Source organism: Rhagoletis zephyria, unplaced genomic scaffold, assembly GCF_001687245.7.
Source record: "Rhagoletis zephyria isolate East Lansing unplaced genomic scaffold, Rhagoletis_zephyria_1.1 Rzeph_scaffold_00985, whole genome shotgun sequence".
Lineage (NCBI taxonomy): Eukaryota > Metazoa > Arthropoda > Insecta > Diptera > Tephritidae > Rhagoletis > Rhagoletis zephyria.
In genome coordinates, this window is record NW_016158069.1 from 90,215 (window position 1) to 110,490 (window position 20,276).

The window sequence follows — 20,276 nt, forward strand, 5'->3', positions numbered from 1 at the left end:
GTTCGCGCTGAGCAGTTGTGTTTCTCTTCGCTCTCCAATTTTCTTTGATTAAAATCCATAGTTTTTATTTCCAATTTATTGGCATGGCATGTATCTTACATTCCACTTAATAGTTCCGATAGTTTATATAATGATCACGTAGAAAATATTGTTAGCCTCTGTGATTGTAATGATAAATGTAATTTTTGTATTCTAGGGGATTTTAATCTATCAGACATTAGCTGGTCTGATCTACAACATAAAGGTATCTTGGAGCTTCTTTCGCTCCAAAAAAGGTTGTTCAAACATACCAAAATGCATGAATATTAATAGCAATAGTTCTCAATCTTTAGCTGATACAGTCGACCTTTTCGCGGATTTCTTCAAATCCAATTTCTGTGATGATATACCTGTTAGTACATTCCCTCCTATCTGTCCAGCTCAACGGCTAGACTTTGGAGCGCTCTCCATATCGGAGCTTGACATTATAAATGCAATTTCTTCCATAAAGTCGTCCCTTAAATGTGACAATGATGGTCTTTGTGCATATTTCTTGAAACAGTGCAGGTCTTCCATCTGTGTTCCTTTATGTAAAATCTTTAATCTCTCTCTTTCTACAGGTGTTTTTATCAGTCGGTGGAAGGTGGCATCCATCACTCCGATATTTAAATCGGGATGCCGAAATGATGTATCTAATTATAGGCCTATTTCCAAACTAACGGTCTCCTCTAAGCTGTTTGAAAAAGTGGTTAAGGATAAACTTTCTTTCGTTTGTAAAAGTATAGTGGAGCCCCAGCAACATGGTTTCGTTTGTGGTCGTTCCACAGTCACTAACTTAGCGGTATTTTCGGAATACTGTGTCTCAGCATTTAAAAGCGGTTGTCAGGTCGATACTATTTATACTGACTTTTCGAAAGCGTTTGATAAAGTTTCACATGCTATCTTGCTAAGTAAACTGCAGTGTATGGGCTTTCATTCTGTTTTCCTGTCATGGTTGAAATCTTACCTTACAGATAGAACTCTTTTTGTAGAAATTGAAAATTATAAATCCAAGTCCTTTGTTGCTTCGTCAGGTGTTCCTCAGGGTAGCATCCTAGGCCCTCTTTTATTTATTCTGTTTATTAATGATATCGGTACTTGCTTCAAACATTGCAGATATCTTCTTTACGCCGATGATCTCAAATTGTTTCGTAAAATAACTTGTCCGTCCGATGTCCTCTATCTGCAGCATGATTTGGATAATTTAGTCAGTTGGAGTATAATTAATAAGCTATCGCTCAATATAAAAAAATGCTTCCATATGTCAATTTCTAGATACCCTTGTAAATTGGCTTCGTGTTACTCAATTTTAAATCAGAAGCTCACTTTGCTCAATGATTTTGTTGATCTGGGTGTAGTCTTTGATTCGGGTTTTACTTTTGTAAACCATGTATGCTACTTGCTCCCAAAGGCGTATAGTAACTTAGCTTTTTTACGTCGATATGCGAGGGACTTTAAGGACCCTTACACTAGGAAAATTCTCTTTAACTCGTTAGTACGTTCAAAATTAGAATATGCGTCAGTCATTTGGAGTCCTATTTATAGCTGTCACTCTATGAGAATCGAACGGGTTCAAAGAAAGTTCCTTCGATTTGCTCTTCAACCACTTAATTTTTCCGACCCGCTTCCGCCCTATGCGGCCCGCTGTCAGCTAATAAATTTGCAGTCATTAGAAAAAAGAAGAATTATTCAGCTCCTTATGTTTCTCTTTGATTTGGTCTGTGGGAAGATCGATTGCCCTGAACTACTAGAGCTAATAAATTTCAATGTTCCTCACAGAACCTTNCCTGTCAGCTAAATTAAATAGTGTCGACATTTTCGATAGTATCGATACTATCGCTGGTTGTGACTATCGACTATCGAAACTCCAGCTCTATTGGCAATGAGTTGGCTGTCGCTAGACACAGTGTTGCGATAATGCATAGCGGACGGAAAACCATGTAGCTTACGCTTTGAATTTACGAAACCATAAAATGATTTAGGATTGTTAATTAAATTCTTTTTAATTTTACATAAATATGACATATAGCATTTCTTATTTAATGCGAAGTGGCTATGCCGTAAAATGGAGTACTTTATGTAATCACTGTGTATACAGTATAAAAGAATGTATCTTATTATTTTTCAATTTTCTTTTTTAGTGAACCATAATTGTGTTGGTTCTTCATGAGCAATATTACGTTTTGGTACATGCTTTCGAAACAAATCTAAAACAGTATCATTAAAGTGCTCAACGTTATAGGGAATTTCCACCAAGCCTTAACTGCAGTTTATGCCCATTGGAAAAAACGAGATTATCACTCGAACGGGGTAATTGGTCATATTAAGTGCAAGCAAACGAAAGTATAAAAGAAAAAAGTAATCTTCTTCTTCTTATTTGGCACTACAACCGTTTCCGGTTTGGGCCGAGACCAAAAAGCTTCTCCAATTGCATCTCTCCTGCGCGAATTTGCGCCAGTTGGTTATCCCGAGCGCAGACAGGTCCTTCTGCACTTGGTCCTTCCATTGCGTTCGTGGGCGCCCTTGCTTTCGTTGTCCACCCATGGGTGCGGAGTCGAAGGATCTTTTCACCGGAGAGTCGTCATCCATGCGTACAACATGTCCAAGCCAACGCAAACGTTGTATTTTTATGCGCTTAACTATGTCCATGTCGTTAAAAAGCTCATACAGTTCGTCATTCCATCTTCTCCGATATCCGCCATCCACGAAAACAGGGCCGTAGATTTTGCGTAGAATAGTTCTTTCGAAAGCCCCCAAAGCCTTCTCATCTTTGTTCGACATCGTCCAAGATTCTGCGCCATATAAAAGGACGGGCATGATGAGAGATTTGTAGAGCGTGAGTTTCGTTCGTCGAGAGAGGGCTCTGCTTTTCAATTGCCTACCGAGCCCAAAGTAGCACCTGTTGGCAAGGGTTATTCTTCGCTTGATCTCCAGGCTGACGTTGTTGGTGGTGTTTATGCTCTATCCTAGGTAGACAAAGTCCTTCACTACTTCAAAGTTATATCTGCCAACAGTGACGTGTGTCCCGTAGCGCGTGGACTCTTTATATGATGCCAGGAGATACTTTGTCTTTTCCTCGTTCACCAACCAACCTCTTTAGCTTCTTTTTCTAAACTGGAAAATGCTGCGGTTACGTCCCTTTGTTTCAGACCTACGATATCGATATCATCTGCATACGCCAGCAGCATCGTTCTTTTGCTATATATGGTGACGCTGCGATTCAGATTGGCAGCTCTTAGTACGCTTTCCAGCATCAGATTGAAAAATCGCACGAGAGTGAGTCGCCTTGTCTAAAACCTCGTTTGGTCGCAAACGGTGCGGAGAGGTCCTTCCCAATTTGGACGGAGCTGAAGGTTGTGCTCAACGTCACTCTACATAGCCGCATTAGTTTTGCGGGGATCCCACATTTGGACATGGCGTCGTACAGGCAGCTCCTCTTCGTGCTATCAAAAGCAGCTTTAAAGTCAACAAAAAGATGGTGTGTGTCGATTTGCTTATCTAATGTCTTCTCCAGGATTTGACGTGCTGTGAAAATCTGGTCAATGGTGGACTTACCAGGTCTGAAGCCACACTGATAAGGTCCAATCAGCTGGTTCGTGAACGGCTTCAGTCTTTCACACAGTATCGTCGACAGGACCTTGTATGCAATATTAAGAAGGCTTATTCCGCGATAATTGGCGCAAACGGCGGGAGATCCCTTGTGGATTCTTGTGGATTGGGCAAAGTACACTGAGATTCCATTCTTCGGGCATGTATTCATCAGACCAAATTCTGCTTAAAAGCTGGTACATACGCCCCACCAACTCTTCTCCACCGGCTTTGAATAGCTCAGCCGGTATACCGTCGGCTCCGGGGGCTTTGTTGTTTTTAAGCCGCTTTGGCCCTTATTATGAGCTGCATTCGTTTTTCGATCTTCGCTGGCTATCGAAGATCGAAGATCGAAAGTGAAATTCGTATTATGAGCTATGCAGGCGTGTCGAAATTTTCGTTGAGTATCAAATTTTCTGTCGAACAGAATTTTACTTTCGATGGTGTAACGAAGTGTTAGAAAATTGTGAAAAATGTATGATTTTGTATATGTTTTCTTACATTTTGGCGGCTAGACACCAATTTTAAACAATTTTTATTAATTTCATGCAGCTCTAACATCGTGAATACTAAACACAAGCTCGAAAGGCTGGTTTTACTTGTGAAAGAAAATCCCAATGCTCTGTTGGCTCGATCTCTGAGAACAAAATCGTAGCGCTGTTGATAGTTTCAAAATATTTTAAATAGATTTGGCTCACAAACGCCTCTTTAGATGGTCGGAACTTTTTAATGAATCTGTAGACAAATTTCTGAAATATATTTTATATCAAAATATATTCGAAAGACTAATAAACTTAAATGTTTAAGAGAGCATTTGCTACTCCTGGCCAGTTTACTAAGCTCTCATCCTCTGACGAATCGTTGAACCAGAACTCGTTGTACTCATTTTACCACGTTTTTATAAAATTGCTTTCTTTTTTACTTCATTTTAATTAGAACAAATTTGCATAAATATGTATAAGCACACTATTTAGTTTGCTCGATTTGTAAACAAAGCTTCTCAGCGGTGAAAAATATACTATTGTGAACAACCTAAACGAGCGAAATTCACAATAGCGCTATTCTTCATCCAATGAGCGCCATAATACCAAATGAAAATTCGTTCGCTCAGCACTTTCGACCACAGTCGAAAATCGAATGCAACTCATAATAGGGGCCTTTATTGCTGTTCTCACCTCGTCTTGGTCCAGTTTAGGGACGTGAGCTTCGTCCCTATACATTGGTTCGGGTTCTCCTTCATCAAACGCGCCATCTGTTTCGCCATTTAAAAGCAATGAAAAGTGTTCCCTCCATATCTCAGTGTACTATGGACATCTGTTACCAGGTTTCCATCTTCATCTTTGCAGGAGCTAGCCCCGGTCTTAAAACCATTTGATTGCTGCCTTATTTTCTGTCTGCCAGCATCTCAAGCTCCGTTGACTGCAGCTTTGCGATGTCGAACTTTCGTCGCGTTTCCTGCCGCACGTTTTTTATTGCACAGAGGCGCATGCGGACCTTAGCTGCAACAAGGTAGTGATCCGAGTAGATGTTGGCACCTCGGATAGAGCGCACGTCAAGAACGCTCGAAGCGTATCTTCCATCTATCACAACATGATCAATCTGGTTCTTTGTTCTTTGATCAGGGGACACCCAAGTTGCTTTGTGGATGTTTCGATGCTGGTGTCTGGTACTACTGACTACCATGTTCCGTGCCGCGGCGAAGTCGATCAGCCTCTCTCCGTTGTCGGAGGTGTTGTCATGAAGGCCGAATTTTCCGGCTGTTGGACAAAATATGCCTTCTTTGCCCACCCTGGCGTTAAAGTCGCCCAGAATGATTTTAATATCATGGCGGGGGCAGCGCTCCTACGCTTCTCCTAGACGCTCATAGAAAAGCTCCTTAGTCTCGTCGTCCTTCTCTTCCGTCGGGGCGTGCACACAAATTAGGCTGATGTTGTTAAATTTCGCCTTTATGCGGATTGTGGCGATTCGCTCACTGATGGGCGTGAACCGGGAGACAAGGTGTCGGAGTCTCCGCCCAACCACAAATCCGACACCGAATTTGTGCGCCGTCTCATGGCAGCTGTAGTAGATGTCACATGCTGCAAATTTTTTGCAGCCATGCGCCGTCCATCGCATTTCCTGAACTGCGGTGATGTCAGCCTGGTATTTTGTTAGTAAATCCAGCAGTTGGATAGAGGCACCTTCCCTTTAGAGGGTCCGGACATTCCAGGTGCATATCCGTAATTCATAGTCCTTGTTCCGTTTGCGGCGGTCGTCAACGTGCGGGGATGCAGTTATCCGAGGCTTTTTTGGTCTTTTCATTGGCAATATTTTTTTACGTGGCGGGTCCCAAACCCAGCGCACAACCATTACTGGGGTGGATAGTATTCAACCGGATACACATTTGTATAGCGGGCCGCTTGCTCCAAGACAGACGCCCGCTTGCAGCCGCACCTCCTGGTGAGCAGACGCTGCAGACTTCAGTGAGCCCTTAAACCGAATAAGTCGGAGTGGCCCCACCAAAGCTCCCTCTCTTTCTGCCGTGACCCAAGGCTCCACTCGGGTTGGTTGCCGCATCTTGCACATGGGTTGCTCACGTTGCCCAGAGTGCGCGAACGAGGACGCAAGAGTCGGGATTGAGTATAGCCGTGCGACTGTAACTGCATACCCAGCACAACGACTATACCCCATTTCACTCTTGCAAAAAGTAATAACCCCATGTTAAAATAATTGGTACTTATCTGAGCTCTTAACTGCAGTTAAGCTTTTGGTGGAAATAGGCTATTATGCTCCACGTCATCTATATATATTGGCCAAGATAACTTTAAAAGTTCTTTGTTAATTTTTCTGAGCTTTCGCAAAAACATATCTAGTACTTGCACTAACTATATAACTTATTATTCTGTATTTCATTTATGATTCCGTAGCTTAACTCAAGAGCGGGATGGTATGCATCGTCTGTCAAAACTAGGGGATCACACCGATTAATAGCGCACTTAGGAACATCATCAACGTAAACCAGATCCAAGACCACCTGGACGAAGGAGGTTAGACTGCAATTGGGTATTCACGTCGACGGCGTAACAATATCGACGGTGAATAACCCGAAAATCCTCGGAGTTACCTTCGACAGTCTGCTCTCCTTCTCGGCGCATACAACCGCAATTGTCAACAAAGTACAGAGCCGCAACAATGTCCTCAAGTCGCTGGCCGGCAGCACGTGGGGCAAATATAAAGAAACGTTGTTGGCAACATACAAGGCAATTGGCCGGCCGGTTCTAAACTATGCAGCGCCCGTGTGGTCGCTGGGGACTAGCAGGACGCAGTGGATGAAGCTACCGACCTGTCAAAACACGGCATTACGAACAGCGGCCGGATGCCTCCTGATGACGCCCCATCACCACCTACATGAAGAGGCCCAGGTGCTCCCAGTCAAGGAGCATAACATAATGTTGTGCAAGCAGTTCCTTGCTGGGAGCCACAGACGTGGCCATCCCAACGGACAACTGCTCGCGGAAGAGCCCTCGCCAAGGCACGTCAGGAGGCATCTTTACGAACTGACGGACGAAGTCCAGAGGTTTAACAAACAACCTCTGGACCCGTCAACCTACCGACAGGCCCTGAACGGCATTCACAGGGAATCAGTCTCAAGTTATGTAGACTCCCGCCCTGTGAATGCCGTTCTAGGCACACAACCACCGGACGTGGACGGGACAGAACTTTGTCTGCCTCGGGAGACCCGCACTACAATAGCCCAACTTCGCTCTAGCTATTGCAGCATGCTAAACTCTTACTTGAGTAGAATCAATGAGGATGTGCCTAACCAATGCCCGGCATGTGGAGAGTCGCCACATGACTCCCGGCACCTCTTCACATGCCCTGAGAACCCCACTCAGCTGACGCCCCTGTCCCTATGGACAGCTCCTGTGGAAGTCGCACACTTCCTGGGCCTCCCCCTAGCTGAAATTGACGACAACGTTGATGGATGAACCGACCCGAACGGGGCTTAGTAGCCGCTACAACAACAACAACCAGATCCAAGACCTTTCCAAACTTATTTCGACAAAAATATTTATTTGTTTTAGGCAAAGTTCAGCTATTTCCTCCAGAAATACATTGCACCTATCTCTAGATGGATCTGGTACAACATCGGTGTCAATAATGTTCCAGAAATGTGTGGCAGATTAAAATCACCCAAAACAATCATAGTCGGAAGGCGTAAGCATTGCATTTACGGACTCATGTAAAGAAACTAGTTGTGTATATACTGATATGGCAGAATCAGGAGGGATGTAGCAAAGAGATAAATAAACATAACTCTTACCAGCCTGTGCACGTACACATTTAAATTCGGTATATTCAATGACAGGAACACTAACTTCCTCGGATGGTATCGACGAATCCACCTCAAAAAGAACACCACCGCCGATTCTGTCCTCGCGGTCGCTCCTGTATATTTGATATCCATTTGGAAGAATTTCGGAATTAAAAATATGAGGTTTGAGCCATGTTTCGGTCAAGGAAATAATATTATAATTGCAGTCAAAGCCTTTTAAATATAAGTCAGTTAATTTGGTATTCAAACTTCTAACGTTTTGATAGTAAATACTTAAATTAGACTTGTGAGTTAGTTTTTTGAATCAGAATTAAGATTAGAAATTTTAGCTACGTTGTTATTACTAGTATTAGGTTTATACTCAAACTCGTATTATTTAGTAGTGAATCAAAATCATAGGCAGCTACATCAATTTTAAAAGATGAAATATCACGATCGTATTTAAAATTAAATTTACGAATAAATACATCTTTAGTTTTAATCTTAGTCGATATGTACGACTTTATATCATCCGAAGAAGTGTCTTTAGCAAATCTAGAGACAAAGATTAATCTTCTCGGCGGAATTACAACCAACTTTTTGGTAGTGACTTCAGATATGCGGGATTGCGAGTTATTCGGACCACCTATGATAGATAGGGCAGCTTTAGAAGCCGATGGCAATACTGTTAGATCAACACTTTGATTGTCGTTATTATTTTTAGGCGTAGACCTAGTGGATATGGCTTTAGATAGCGGAGGGTTCAATGCCTGAGGGCATGGAGAAGAAAGATTGATTAGATCTAAGGGCTGAGATGGAGGATTTTTGTGTGGAGATTCAGTGACTATCTTTTTAGGTGGACTACTAACATACCTGCGTTTATTTTCTCGACTCTCCTCGGAGTTTGGATGGTTCTCGAGGCATGTGAAAGACTTTAAACATTTTTTCATAATGCTCTAATTTTCCAACAAGCGCCGACAGATCCTTCCCGATTTCAGAAAAAGCATTTCTCGACTGTCTAAAGAATTTAAATAAATCGACTTCGGTTGATCGGCATTTTTGNGTGTGGAGATTCAGTGACTATCTTTTTAGGTGGACTACTAACATACCTGCGTTTATTTTCTCGACTCTCCTCGGAGTTTGGATGGTTCTCGAGGCATGTGAAAGACTTTAAACATTTTTTCATAATGCTCTAATTTTCCAACAAGCGCCGACAGATCCTTCCCGATTTCAGAAAAAGCATTTCTCGACTGTCTAAAGAATTTAAATAAATCGACTTCGGTTGATCGGCATTTTTGACAAGACCAAGCATGACACATAGGCGTCGCTCATAGCGTGGCATCTTTTAGGCAAAAAAAGAGTGTTCACCAATTAAGAAATGTTCTACAATTGCAAATTTTCAGGGCATACACAAATTATTCTACTAGAATAAATATCGTTTTGCAGCCCTGTAATACATCCTCACAAAGCCAATGTACTCTTTTAGTTCATTAATTTTTTCGATATCCTTGGGAGAAATCCTGCCCTCCTATTAAAAATTTAAAGATGAGTATTTATTAGAAATGCGTTCAAATATGGGAAACATATCGAGTTTTTCGCATTTCCAAAGTTTGCATGGACGATTTCGTAGCCTTAATTCAAGCCATTAACTAAAACTTCAACTGAAATTCGGCAAGGGTTTTCGTTATCCTACAGCCATAAAAATTCATATATACCTTTGTTGTTTAGCTAAAAAGCACAAATATAGAGGGTATGCATATCAAAATTTGCAAACAATTTTTGTCCATATATTTTTGGGACAGTCTAATGTAAATATCGATGGCTGAGTGGAAGATCGGCCTATCTCGGCCAGCCAGTTCGAAAACGCCCCATTTCAGAAAATTTTTCAACAACGCCCTATTTCAGAATTTGGTTAAGAACGCCCTATTTTAGAATTTGATTGAAAAACGCCCTATCTCAACTGCCGGTTCTAAAACGCCCTATCGCAGCACATTTTCCATGTATTTTCGTTTGAGATAGGGCGTTTTGGCACCAAATTCTGAGATGAGCCTTCTTCATATTTTCCATTTTTAGTCCATTTTTAGAAACGTAGTACATTAAAAAAAATATATATATTTCTACTTTTTAGTCTTGTCTGTATAAAATTTTGCTATAGACATTAAAATAATTCAGCGATATGCTGATATGTATTGTATTTTACCAAACTTAGTATTCAGCTTGAGTATAATAATTTGGCCATACTCTATATGGGGTCGTTCTATACCAAAATGGACGGGGTTTACACTTCATTTGTTCGATTTGTTTCAAATTTTTACGGTTGATGGATAAACATAAATATTAAATAAATGTGAAATTTTAGCTTAATTAATACATTTTTAAAAACTTTACAGCACAAAAACAAAAACAAATCGATTTAATAGTTTTCCAAATATCTCGAGAACGGGGCGAGGAACAAATTTGAAAAAATCACACATACACACATCAAAATTCTCAATGTAAAGATCCACCATGCAAAACATGAGAATAGGCACCAATCGCCAATGGCGACATATTGGCGACTTGCCGATTTATTGAAGTGGTGAGAAATCGACAACATAATATCTTTCCTGTCATTTTAGGAATATGTTATCATTATTACTCCCAAACTGATGAATCTTGCGTCAACAGGATTCTCCAAAAGCATCGAATTTACGCCAAAGGAGGAGTGAAAAAATACGAAGCGCCATGGCGAGAGAAATAATTAATTTCGTTTTTAAGTCACAGTTTTGTATAAAAAAAGTAATGAAGTATTAAAAAGAATAAAATTATTGCAAATATCGCCCGTAGGAATAATAAAGCGATATGAAAACGACTCATTCAGGTAATAAGAAAGCGACTCGCCCAGGCGGGCGTTTTAGAGCGACTGGTAATAAGAAATCGAAACGATGGAGATAAATTTGTTCCCGAGGACGTTTTCTTATTGCCGGCAACAAAAATTGGTTTGGTGGGAAAATATTTTTTAAATTTTTTTCTTGAAAAATTTTTCACATGCAAATTTTTTGATAAAAAAAAGTTTTTGAAAATATGCCGTCTCAATAAAATTTTAAAAAAATCACAATAGTATCTCTGAGTATTGCGCAATATTTAAGTATAGTATTACGGGGTGCACTCTACAATAATTGGAGTTATGATTTTTTTTTTAAACCGAAGTTGAGTAAAATGACTACATTACAAACTTACAAATTTAGTTTAGAATTTTTTCGAGTATGCAGTTTTGTAGCCCATTAAATTTTAGTATACTAAAGCGCAAGTTTCAAGCGATTGCAAAACTGGCCTTATTGTTTTTTTATTTTCTTTGAAAACGGTCTTGCGCATTTTCTTCCATAAGAAAAAAGTGCAAAAAGCTGTCAGCATAAATATTAAAAATCAACGCAATTTTGCAGTAGCTTAAAACTTGCACTTTATTATACTAAAATTTAATGGGCTACAACTGCATCCTCAAAAAAATCCTAAAAAAATTAAAAAAGTTTGTAAATTTGTAATGTACTCATTTTATCCAACTTCGGTGTAAAAAAAATGCATAACTCAAATTATTGGAGAGTGCACCTCGTAATACTATACTTAAATATTGCAAATTTTGATTTCTTTTCCATTTTTTTTTTGAGATGGCATATTTTTAAGAACAATTTTTTAAAAAAAAAATTTGTATGTGAAAAATTTTTCAAGAAAAAAAATTTTAAAACTTTTTCTCATACAGAATTTTGATGTGTGTATGTGTGATTTTTTTCCTCGCCCCATTCTCGAGATATTTGGAAAACTATTAAATCGATTNGAATTTTGATTTCTTTTCCATTTTTTTTTTGAGATGGCATATTTTTAAGAACAATTTTTTTAAAAAAAAATTTGTATGTGAAAAATTTTTCAAGAAAAAAAATTTTAAAACTTTTTTTCATACAGAATTTTGATGTGTGTATGTGTGATTTTTTTCCTCGCCCCATTCTCGAGATATTTGGAAAACTATTAAATCCATTTGTTTTTGTTTTTGTGCTGTAAAGTTTTTAAAAATGTATTAATCAGGTACAAATTTTATATTTATTTATTATTTATGTTTATCCATCAACCCTAAAAATTTTAAACAAATCAAACACATGAAGTGTGGACCCCTTCCATTTTGGTATGGAACGCCCCATATACATATGTATCTATGACGTTTAATAATACAACTACAATCTATCAGAAAATATTACTCATTTGCTGAAAAAGTATCCAAACTTAATGTTTTGTATACAAATATTTATATTCTCGTGACGCGAGTGCGTTCTTTTTTGCATTGTTTAATATTGTGTATGTTTTGATGACGACTCTTTTCCAGCAAGTGCGCGGCATAATTTTTATAATGCTAAAAAGTTTACAATTTGAACTTAATAAAAATATTACCATTTGTCATTTGCTCCATACTGTCCACCGAATCGTCATTTCTTTCCAAATTGGCAAGAGCATCCCTGCAACAATTGATTTCCTTCTCCATGCGATCAATAAAAATATTTAAGCCATTGCTTTGGTGAAATTTGCTTATGTCAATATTTGTTATTAAGTCTATAACTCGAACAGCTCGCGTAACAAAAGTAATGTGCTCTAAATCGACTCCAGGCCAATTAATGACTTCCAGCAATGATTTCATCATACCACTTTTGACCAAAGCATGGCCGCCTGCTTCATAACTGGCTAAATGATAAAGAAGACTGAACAAGGAAGTTGCTAAAACCAATGGATATTTTTCACAAATCCCTTCATGAGTCAAACTTGTTATGCAATCGCGAACCAAAAGTGGTAAAATGCCTCCTTGGCGTTCCGCTCCAGTGTACTGAATAATTTTCGACAACCGAGAACCCGGTCTAAAGAAAAATATGTTTTCTAAAAATAAAAGAGCATTATTACAGGCGTAAGATGTACACACCTTGGTACATTAGGATTTCGGTCAAAGTGTAGCATTGAAGTCAAGGTCCTGAGTACTGCTGCACGAATTTCAACCAAATATACATCTTCTTTGTCTATTAGTTCGCACAGTTCTTCTCCGAAGCCGGAATAAAGAATCCTCTCGACATTATCTTGTAATGCATTAGAGTAAATCAATACGGATATAGCTTGGAGACGAGCTTGAACAAATTGTAGACGTAACTTTTGATGCTTAAATCCAGATACAAGCCGAATTCTATGCGCGATCCTCATCTAAAAATGTTATCAATTAGTTATTTGCTAAGTATACCTACACTATGGTGCAAAACTGTGTGCATGATGGTTTTAGTTAAATATTTGCAAGGTTGTTAAAGTTAAAATTTTTTTGTTCTTTTCTTCGTGCACGCTCCCCCCCCGCCCCTTCCAAAAAATATATTGACTAGATTATGACATATGCGCGTATTTTAAATATAATGGAATTTGATATTTATAAATGAAATATTTGTTGATTGAAGTATTTGCTTGTAATTTTTATAATATACGTAAATGAATAATAATAATTATAATGTCTTTGTATTTAGGTGTAACTTAACTTAACTTAACTTTGAAAACCTTTAACAAAATCACCGTGTGCTCAGTTTAGCTCTATAGTGTACATTGCTAACTTAAGGAGTAATTTAGTAAAAGTACTTTTGTAGTACATATTCATATTTTCAATATTTTGCAGGAGAGCTAACGTATCTTGGCGTATTTTGTGTCATTTTAGCGTCCCTACAGTGTAATTTATAACTTACCTTAACTGCCTCAGAAGGATTTTTCATATGTCCACATATCGCCTTGACAACCTCCGAAATAGGCAAGCCTTTGCACGTATTTACCATGTCTGGTATCTCCAGCAAAACAACTTGTCCATTTTCATCTGAGTATTCGATGGAAAGTTGATACAGGAATTCCAATTTTGGTTTTCTTATACAACAATCTATCAAAGCTAAACCATAATTTGGATCACCCCATCGCTATATATAAATTTAATGAAATTATTTACATTTCAAATGTTTCTCAAATGTACCTCAGCTATATTATAAAGCTTCGTTAAAAGCATATCCTTTTTCTCCAGCGAAAGTCGTGGTATGAAATTGCTTCTTTTAGAGAACATGTAAAGCAAGTTTAAAACTGCTAGAACAATGTCCATATTTTGAGAAGACAGCAACTGAGTCAAGTGTTCGACCGAATTGTATAGATGTCTTGAGAAGGAGTGTTCAATTAAAAGCGTAGTGAAATTCAAAACGAGGAGTAACAGTCGAACATCCTGGAAAAAAAAATTAAAATTACATTTATTAAAAAAATTTGTTCTTACGATTAATATTGTCGCCGCCGCGGTAAAAGCTGCTTTTTTCGGGCAAAATAATTTTCTGATACGGACATCTCTACATGATGGTTTATTTATTTTTTTCTATGAAAAACTGCTAACTTTATAAATATATGATTTAGTACAAAGGACCTACAGAACATTCCACATGAATTTTCAAATGCTTTTGAACACACACGATCTTTCAAGTTTGACAGACAGATTTCCCATGCTATTGATAGAGAGTCTGCTTGACCACACCACAGATGTATATCTGATTATAGGTCTTTCATAGAGGTGTAAATTCCTGTAGGTGACAGACCCCGCATTTGCATTGCCAGAACAATGTTAAGGCTTTGGGGGCCCTGTTTCTCAGCGTGAGACTTCCATAAAAGTTTACTATCTAAGATTACAGATGGTGAGCCAAGTATCAATCATATTCAGTGTTGTTTGCAGTTTCCTGCAAAGAGCTGACAGAGAGAGCAAGTCATATACCTTGTTTATACCGACACATAAAGCGCTTTGACCCAGTTCGCTGTTATTCAAAACTAATGCATAAACCAAATTTCAATTCAAAAGAGTGTTGACTCGAATTGGTTTTAAAATCGGGTTTTTATTTCTCACATCACATTATGGCCAGGCAACTACTATTTGCTCCTGATGTTGAATAAAATTTTTTGTAATTTTCCTATATTTGCAATTTTTATATTGTATGCATAAGCATAAGTAAACTAATTAGTGTTTCTAGAAGTGGTACCTGTTCAGTGTTTCCACACTCATTTGCATAAACAAAATTTTTCCACGATGATGGAAAATAATGGATTTTCTATTAGAAATTGTTCCTAAATTTGCAAAAATTCGCAAACTATAGCAAATATTAAAAAAAGATGAGAATATTTGGAAGCAGCGACCTAAATGCACGCCAGCAATATTAACGCTGTTCTTTACATGTTTTGACTATAGGCCTGTGCAATTATCAAGAGAACAATTAAAATTTTATTGGAAGAAGATAACTTTGAGATTAACGATAAGCCAAAGGGCTGCGAGAAATGATATTTGACTTTATCTTTTACATTAACGGATTCAATATCTAATAATATGCACTAAAACTTTTTGCTGAACCCAGAATTTTTAACAATAATTGGTCTTATTCGACTAGTGTGCTGTGGGTCACTTGGCGGTCGATGCGCGGGCTCTTACAACTAAAATAAAAGACTAATATTTTGCAAGCTTGTTGTTGACTTCATGATACAATATATTTTCACTATAACCAAGAGATTCGAGAAAAATTTGATTTTCGACCCGCCCTAATACATATGTACGTTTTTAGTAACAAGTTTATTTAAAGTTTTTGCAAGGTGCCGATTCGATTGTTTTCAATCGTTTTTAAAGCAAAAATATGCGTAAACTATTAAAAAACCTACCTTAAGTTTATTTTGCTGGGTACGGTTTAGTTATTTGTACAAAGATTTTGGGTTGCTGTGCCCAAACGCATGCTCCGAATCAAAAATCTTTTACACAAACCTGTAGACAAGAGTTCACGCTTTATTAAAAAACAATATACTACATCTGTACACTAATTTATTAATAATTTCGGTTTGAAATATGGTGTTTTTTGCAAATTTCGGAGCTGAGCTGTAATAACACAAAAAATATTCACATAGGACTCCCTGTTTTGAAAAATACCCCCCCTTTTTTCTAGCAACCCAATAGTTTTTATATAATTTGTTGTTAAANGCAAATTTCGGAGCTGAGCTGTAATAACACAAAAAATATTCACATAGGACTCCGTTTTGAAAAATACCCCCCTTTTTTCTAGCAACCCAATAGTTTTTATATAATTTGTTGTTAAAGTTTTCGTATAAACCACGGTGAAATAAATATAAGGTGATGTCACTTACATAACCTCATTTTTTCTGCATGCCAATTGCGGCCATGCATTTTGGGGTAGTAGAAAAAGGGGAAAAATATTAGGATTATTTTTACTACTTTTTGGGTACTATTTCCAATACATACATATATCAGTGGACCCCACACCAGTTAAATGAAGCTTGCATCAATAAAATATTTTTCCTGTAAACCAGTGTATTACAGTTTCATTTTTTCGCTCAAAAGAAATTATTATTACTTAATTTTTATTTTTTCGATCAAATATATTGATTTTTATAATTATTATTCAGTTCAATTTTTCTACCTTACAATTATTATTTGTAAAACTTAAAAGGCCACTCGGTCGTACCACACTCATATGATGATGGCTAAAACTTAAAAAATAAGGACTATTTTCCGTCTTTCATTTATTCATATTAAAACAAGTTAAATTATACCGTTCTATTTATTTAATTATTCTTAAATTCTAATGAAAATGACATATTAGCCCGTATGGAATTTTATTTGTATTTTTTCCTTAAGTTCGGAAGTACATGTATATGCGTACTTAGTTTTTAAATATCTAAACTTTAAAGGGAATTTTATTACGACTTTTATTTTCGTTACCATTTTAAAATTACATTTCTGAATTCTATCAGTTATATTATAAAATAATTATGCCATTAAATTGTTAGACCAAAGTGCATTATCATAGCCATCCGAGAGACTGCTCCAATAATATGTTGGATATGTAATTTACCGAAAATTTACTTACAAAATCACAATTATTGGAAATTATCGCTCAAATTTTCCAATGAATTTGAAACGAAAGGTCAAAGCAAAAGCGAAACAGTGATACCTGCGCATACTTTTTTCACAAAATTTTCTGCTCCATTTTTTGTTCCATTTTGCCCAGAAATGAAATTGGTATAAATACAGTAGGCATTACTGTAACGCTGGTATGCCGAAATTGCCAAAATTACAACAACCACCCCCTAAGTGACAACACCTTATTATTAGTTGCCTTCGCGTAGCTGTTAATTGTTCATGTTTAACCAAAACTTACAGGTTTTTGCGTTCGCGTACGCAAAAAACTTGCAAAGTAGGGGAAATTGGGAGAGTAAAGTGACATTTCATTTTGAGGGGAAGCTGCTGGTTTCTGCTGGAAATATTTTTGCCAACAGCAATTTGCCAACAGGAAAACAGCTTGTTTGAATTTACGCAAATCACAAAATTGAATTTGATGGTTCGGTATAAACGATGAGTAAGATAGCAAAATAACATCAAACTTGGTGCTGCCAGACTGGAATTTTGAATAATTAAAGCGTATTTTTAATTCGGAAGTTTGACTTAATAGAATTCTCCTTTCTGTGTTGCCGAAGAAGAGGGACTGAACCCCTTTTGCAGAGAAAACCTTTCTGCGTAGGCGGCCTTCGGCCGCACTTACGGATTATAACCCCCACTAAGTAGAATTCTCCTTTCTGTGTTGCCAAAGGGGGCTGAACACCTTTTGCAGAGAACAACTTTCTGCGTAGACGGCCTTCCGCCGCACTTGGGGATTATAACCCTCACTACGTTGAATTATCCGTAATGTGTTGCAAAACAACAAAAGAGAACAACTTTCTGCGTAGGCGGCCTTCGGCCGCACTTAGGGATTATAACCCTCACGAAGTACAAGTCTCGTTTCTGTGTTGCCGAAGAAGAGCGACTGAACACCTTTAGCAGAGAACACCTTTCTGCGTAGGCATGTTTTTTTATAAAATCTCATTTTTCTCATAAGCCTTACAAAAAAAGTAAAACATATATATATCAATAAGAAGATATTTTTATATTTTTAATACCTTTCAAACATCAAAATATTTTAAACAACGTAGAATTCTTTCTATTGTATTGTTTTGTACAGTATGGCAACACATCTTATGTGTCAGTTTGCAACCATGTGTTAAGGTACTGGCCCAATGCAGGCTTGCTTTGCTTGCTTCGCTGCTAGAAAGGTCAAAAATTATTTGGAATATACTAAAACGTATAAAGGCTGGCCAAATGGCAGCTTTTCTTCACTTGCTTTAAGCGCCTCAAAGTTTCAAATAGGCAAACGTTTTATTTGAGCGCGTTTTGTAGGCTTTTGACAAAGAGGTATGTTCCCATTCAAAAAACATAAATTCAAACAAAAATTTGCTTACTTAATTAAAAAAAAAGTCATGCAAGCAATTCGAAACAAAATAAAAATGGTTCGTTGTTTCCATATTTATATTAAATGGAAATATCGTTATCTTAGGCATACATCAAGATAACCAACCGTTCAGCTATAGAAAAACCAAAAATGCAGATTGCTAGTACTTTTTACACTGATTTTAACTATATAAATATTATTTGCCGCAATTAAAAAGGGAGAGGGAATGAACCGCCATTGCCAAAAATGCAACCCCCGACCACCTAGGTCCCCTATGGTTCCCTAGGGACCCCTTAGAAAAATGGCCAAAAATCACAATTTTCCTTTGCGTTTTTCGCTTGATGAAATGTTAAATATTCATTTGCACAAGACATTTTTATATACAAGACATTTTTATAAAACACCCAGTAACCATAATAGACATCACTGGGGCGGCAGCCCCAGGTTTACCACACCGAAAGAGAATTCTAGTTACCTCATCCTTTGCCAAGGCTACATCACTGGGGCGGTAGCCCCAGTTGGTGCACACCAAAAGGAGAATTCTATTTGGTAAGGGTTATAAGTTCTGGGCAAAAGAAACTATGATAAAATCCACACTTGTCACTTGCTTGTAAATGCTTTTAATTTTTTTTTATCACTGATTCTTAAACCTCAAAAGTAGATCATAATAAAATATGTATATCAAATTAAAGGTAGAACTTTCACTTTCTAAATAATATATATATGTTGCTGTTGTTGTTGTTGTAGCGGCTACAACAACCCCGCACAGATCGGTTGATATCTCAGTCGTTGTCGTCAAGTTCCACTAACGGCAGCCCTAGGAAGCGTGCAGCTTCTATCGGGTCGGTCCACAAGGACAAAGCCGTTAGGGTTGTCGGGTTTTCCGGGCATGCGAATAGATGTTTCGAGTCATGTGGGGTCTCTCCGCATGCCGGACACTCATTTGGCACATCCTCATTCAATCTACTCAGGTAGGAGTTTAACCTGCTGCAGTAGTCAGAGCAGAGTTGGGCTATTATCGTTCGTGTCTCCCGAGGCAGAAGAAGCTCCGTCTCGTCTATGTCCGGTGGCGGTATGCCTAGAACGGCATTCACAGGTCTAGAGTCTACATAACACGAGACTGACTCCCTGTGAATGCCGTTCAGGGCCAGTCGGTAAGCTGCCGGGTCCAGAGGTTGCTTGATGAACCTCTGGACTTCGTCCGTCAGTTCATATCTGTCTGTATGGGTGGCCACTTCTGTGGCTCCCGATAAGGAACTGCTTGCAGAGCATTATGTTGTGCTCCCTTATGGGGAGCATTTGTGCCTCGTTGTGGAGGTGATGTTCGGGCGACATCAGGAGGCATCCGGTCGCTGTCCTGAGTGCGGTGTTCTGTACAGTCTGGAGCTTCATCCACTGCGTCCTACTAGTCCCCGGCGACCACACTGGCGCTGCGTAGTTTAAAACCGGCCGGCCTATTGCCTTGTATGTTGCCAGCAACGTTTCTTTGTCTTTGCCCCAAGTACTGCCGGCTAGCGACTTGAGGACCTTGTTGCGGCTCTGTACTTTATTGACAATAGCGGTTGCGTGCGCAGAGAAGGAGAGCAGGCTGTCGAATGTTACTCCGAGTATTTTGGGGTTATTCACCGTCGGAATTGGTGTGTCATCGACGTGAATTCCCAGCAGTTGCCTGACCTCCTTCGTCCAGGTTGTGAACTGGGTCGCGGAGGATTTCGTAGGGGAGAGGGCTAGACACTTTGCAGTGAAGAAGCGAGAAAGTTCGGAGAGATAGCCGTTTACTTTCAAACACAGGTCATCAATTCNTAGGGGAGAGGGCTAGACACTTTGCAGTGAAGAAGCGAGAAAGTTCGGAGAGATACCTGTTTACTTTCGAACACATGTCATAATTGAAATGTAAAAGTTAAACAGTAGCGGGGAAAGGACACCACCCTGTGGAACCCCCTGTTTTATTTTTCTTGATTTGTCTCTAAACATTACCGACGAATGTCGACCACTCAGATAATTGACCGACCACCGTTTGAGCCTCTGTGGGAGAGAGGAAGCCTCTATATCTT

General features: G+C 38.5%; 1 protein-coding gene across 2 annotated transcripts in view; it reads right to left on the reverse strand.

The window, feature by feature from the left end:
* Positions 1-20,276, reverse strand: part of HUWE1 (HECT, UBA and WWE domain containing E3 ubiquitin protein ligase 1) — a 110,106-nt gene that overhangs the window by 83,265 nt on the left and 6,565 nt on the right. The window contains exons 2-5 of one of the 2 annotated variants that reach the window (XM_017615251.1): positions 13,905-14,144; positions 13,630-13,851; positions 12,837-13,108; positions 12,317-12,774 (exon numbers count right to left, since the gene is read on the reverse strand). The exons of the other annotated variant lie outside the window; for it this stretch is intronic. Coding sequence (XP_017470740.1) covers positions 12,317-12,774; positions 12,837-13,108; positions 13,630-13,851; positions 13,905-14,144 — 1,192 coding nt within the window. The remainder of the gene's footprint in view (positions 1-12,316; positions 12,775-12,836; positions 13,109-13,629; positions 13,852-13,904; positions 14,145-20,276) is intronic. 2 annotated transcript variants of the gene reach the window in all.